The sequence below is a fragment of the Vicia villosa genome, unplaced genomic scaffold (assembly GCF_029867415.1).
Source record: "Vicia villosa cultivar HV-30 ecotype Madison, WI unplaced genomic scaffold, Vvil1.0 ctg.001323F_1_1, whole genome shotgun sequence".
Lineage (NCBI taxonomy): Eukaryota > Viridiplantae > Streptophyta > Magnoliopsida > Fabales > Fabaceae > Vicia > Vicia villosa.
Genome location: NW_026705574.1, coordinates 318029 through 322197, shown reverse-complemented (window position 1 = coordinate 322197; position 4169 = coordinate 318029). Strand labels below are relative to the sequence as shown.

General features: G+C 39.0%; 1 protein-coding gene across 1 annotated transcript; it reads right to left on the bottom strand.

The window, feature by feature from the left end:
- Positions 1–797: 797 nt before the first annotated feature.
- Positions 798–2288, bottom strand: LOC131634621 (uncharacterized). The gene is made up of 3 exons (XM_058905278.1): positions 1820–2288; positions 1384–1630; positions 798–1293 (listed from the first exon to the last, which is right to left on the bottom strand). Exons 1-3 carry the CDS (start codon positions 2286–2288, stop codon positions 798–800), a joined length of 1212 nt encoding a protein of 403 aa, XP_058761261.1.
- Between the last annotated feature and the right edge of the window lie 1881 nt (positions 2289–4169).

Sequence of the window (4169 nt, the reverse complement as noted above, 5' to 3'; positions counted from 1 at the left end):
CTGAACTGTTTTATTTGAGATTACAGTCAGCGGGATGCCCCAATATATTTTTTGCCTAAGTCTCCTTCAAAGGTTTTGACTTAGCGGGCTTTTCTTGCATTTTTCTTCTTTATTCATTTTTTTTGAAAGATAGTGATTGCCTTGCTTAACAATTGCGGATAATCATCATCGTTACTTTTGACTTTGAAGGACGTCTTCGACATTTCTTGGATGTATGTGAAGGAAAACTTGTGATTACAACCTTTATTAAAAGGTATCTTGAATGAAACTCTTGTATTTGAATGCATAGATGAATAAACTGAAAACTACCCATCCCCGGGTTAATATTGCAGGTTTTTTCATTTAAAAAGAAAACTCCAACTTCGAAGGCTCAGAGGGGTTGACAAGGGATTAACTTCCTTATTTCTCCAGTTTTTGGGAATTGAAACAAGGCCTGTACATCATCAGCAAAGTTTTATTCAAAAGCACACTAACAGCGATTATGGGTATCTTGTTTTCATCATCCTCCCTCCAATCATAAGCAACAAGGTAGAGAAAACAAATAAAAGAAACATATTTTTGTTTTTTTTTTGAAAGAAATAAAGCAGTAAAAGAGAACAATTGAATCAAAACATGCAATGCTCATTTCATTTAAAATTAACAGTAAGAAACAAACAAGTTTGAAATTAAACAGACATTATAATTGGAAGAAATGCAAACAGTAAAGAAACATGGCCTAGTGACTAATCAGCAACAAGGATGAGCTGTCCCATCTGAAACACTTGGCTTTAGGAGAGAATCTGACTTTAACTGAAGCTTCATTTGTCATTCACTGGAAAAGGATTGTTGAGCACATTTGGAGTTATAGCTTTGAAATCTATCACTTTTCCTCTGACCAAATCTTGCACTCTAGCCTTCAGTGCATAACAATGCTCCAAATCATGACCAGCAGCTCCCTGATGGAATTCACAATGAAGATCAGCCCTGAATCCAGCAGGAGGAGGATCTCTAGGAGTAAAAGACCTTGTGGTAATCAAACCTAGTTGAACCAAGTGAGGATACAATTCAGTATACGTCATCGGAATAGGATCAAACTCTGTTTTAGGCCTTGCAACACGATTCTGATTCTGACCAGCATTTTGACGAGGAATTTGAACAGCAGCTACCTGAGGTTGATCATAATGTTGAGCTCTCTGTCGAGGCCTTTCAACAGCACTAGTTTCACCTTCTTTCTTCTTTTGGAAGCCCCCAAAAGGTTTCTTTGAAGAATCAACAACAACAGACACTTTTCCTTTCTTAATTCCTTCTTCTAGCCTTTGACCAATTGTTACCAAATCAGTGAAATTTGAAGACACACTTCCAATCATCTTCTCCCAAAAGAAAGGAGAGAGAGTATCCATGAACAAGCTAGTCAATTCTTTCTCAGACAGAGGTGGTTCAACTTGGGAAGCCAATTCTCTCCAACGTTGAGCATATTCTTTGAAAGTTTCCTTTTCCTTCTGAGCCATATTCTGAAGTTGACGACGGTCAGGTGCCATATCCAGATTATACTTGTATTGTTTCATGAATGCATCAGCTAAATCTTGGAAACTTTGAACACAACCCTTTTCCAAACTCATGTACCACTTCAGTGAAGCACCACTTAAACTATCTTGAAAGCAATGAATGAGCAAATTTTGGTTGTTGGTATAAGCAGTCATCTTTCTGTAGTACATGGTCAAATGATTTCTTGGACAAGTATGCCCCTTGTACTTCTCAAACTCAGGAACTTTGAACTTGGACGGCATGACAAGATTTGAAACAAGACCCATATTATCAGCATTCACACTAAAGAAATTGCTTCCTTCCATAGCTCTTAGTCTCTTTTCCAATGCCTGATATTGCTCACGGACTTCTTCAACTTCACCACAATCTCCTTGACTAACACTTCGAGAACCAACAGAACGGTAATCATAGAGAGGATTGTCATAACGAGCTGGAACAACTTGAGCAGTAGTATGAACAACAGGTGGAGGTTCAGAAAAGACTGGAGGTTGAAATACCTGCCTCGAAGTTTGACCCACCATAGAAGCATTGACATATGTTGGGGAGAAATTCTCAGGTAACCCAAATTCTGGCCAAGTAGAAGGTGGCTTCTGAGCAAGTGAAGGATCAACAACAGCAGTTGCGACTTCGGAAATAACAGTTCTCTGAGGTGGATCAGTCCTTGCCATCAACACTTGCATCATCTCAGTAAGCTTAATCATGCTTGATTTCAACTCATCAATTTCCATTCTAACTTCCATGTTATGCTTCTCTTGGTCTGCCATTCTTTGTCTAACAGCAGCTCTAGTTCCGTAGCGGTGTTGAGGAAACAGCTTGACGATCAACAACTAACTGGAGAAAGAACAACTAGAAATAAGATCTTGGGCAACCTGGATGAATGCGAGAACTATGCAATGATATGCAATGCAATATGTAATGCCAGATGCAAACAAGTAACCAGCAGAACCATAGTAACCAATAAAATCAGAACACAGTCACCATCAAACAGAGACGGAACCACTCGAACAAGAACCATAGTCACCAGCAATGTACCTGTAAAATGATTGATTCCCGCCCCACTCACGGGTGTAATCTAGGTCATGGTAAGGTCGAGAAACGCAACATACGGTCCGCCTGAAAGTAAGTACCATCACAGCGCGGATGCGGGTGACGATAATACCTCCATTTTAAACCACTACTCTGCTCGTAGTCACATAATCCACCCCGAGACGTACACCTCGAGACAAACCATGCTCCCACTCTATCCTAGTGTTCCTATGGTTCACACATAGCCTGGGTATTGGGCCTTTTACCTCAATAACATCCCACCCACAAAAAAAAACAGCAGATCCAGAACAGTATATATACAGAACAGCAGATAACCAGAATATAACAGCAAATAAAGCAATATATACAAATATAAAAATAAAGCACTATATACAAATAAAGCATGAAGAAAGAAAACACCCATAGATAAAAACAAACAAGAGCTAGGACTGACACTCAGGATGGGCCTAGCAAAGGTCAATCTGTCCCCAGTGAAGTCGCCAGCTGAAACAACTGGATAGAAATCATCAAGATGAAATCAATGAAGTCGCCATCGATTGTTTATTTATCCCAAAATGGGAAAGGAAAACATCGACTAAAACCTATAAAAGAAAACAAATAATGGTCCTACGACCCAGAGATACAGGTAAGGGTGTCGGTTACGCAAGGAGAAGGGGTTAGCACTCCTCACGTCCGTCGTACTCGACGGGATCCGCTCTTGTTAGTCTAAATATAAGGGTGTTATCTAAAAATCTAAAGCTAAAAGCTAAAGGGAAACGCACAAAGAAAAAAGAGAAAATAAACACGGGGAAAAGAAAGAAAATATATACAAGATTATGCTCGTTTAGGCCCCGCGACCTAATACCAACGTATCCCGATTTAGGAATCAGAGCAATCGTAGTTCGGCTCAAAACATTTTGTGTGTGTGTGATGTTAAACGTCGCATTCCACTGCTGCTCGACCTTTGGAGACTTACACAATTGTCGTGGAACGGAGTTAACATGTGCATAAAAAGAAAATAAAAGAAAATCGAACAAAGCAATTTAAAAGAAAATATAAAAGATGAATATATACAAAAAAGAGTAGTTAAAAAGGAAAATAAACAAATTAAAATATTTTTGTGGTTTTTAATATGAAAATGAAAATAAAGAGTAAATTTAAAATGAAACATGTTTTTGTATTTTTGTATATTGGAAAATCGAAGCAATATTAAAAATAAAATAAAAACAAATGAATAACATGGGCAAATAAGCAAAACAGGAGGTGTGCATAATACTGCGGCGATGGGCCCAAACACAAGAGGCCCAAAGAAAATCTGAAGACAAAACCAAGGGGGTGCGCAGAAGCTAAAGGTGCTGAAGACAAGAGGAAATCAGAATTGGGCTTAAGGAACAGTAACAAAAGAGCCCAAGTTTGCTAAATGAACTACAAACCCTAAAAGAAAGTAAGCTAGTCCGCCTCATATCTCTTTCTTCTCAAATTCGGTCCCTCTAAGCTTCTCACGGTTTCTGCTCCTCTCTCCCTCAGCCTCACGATGCTCTGTTTCGATAACAACAATTCTCACGGCCTCACTCTCGGCTCTCTCATTCGGATCAACAACAATAACAACATCTCCTCTT

Excerpts from the sequence above, each read along its gene's own strand:
- LOC131634621 (XM_058905278.1), bottom strand. The coding sequence starts at position 2,288 with ATGGCAGACCAAGAGAAGCATAACATGGAAGTTAGAATGGAAATTGAT. Across the intron at positions 1,631-1,819 it reads ACTAAGAGCTATGGAAGGAA|ATAGTTTAAGTGGTGCTTCA; the intron begins GCAATTTCTTTA and ends ATTGCTTTCAAG. Across the intron at positions 1,294-1,383 it reads GAGAAAGAATTGACTAGCTT|GCTAGAAGAAGGAATTAAGA; the intron begins GTTCATGGATAC and ends AATTGGTCAAAG.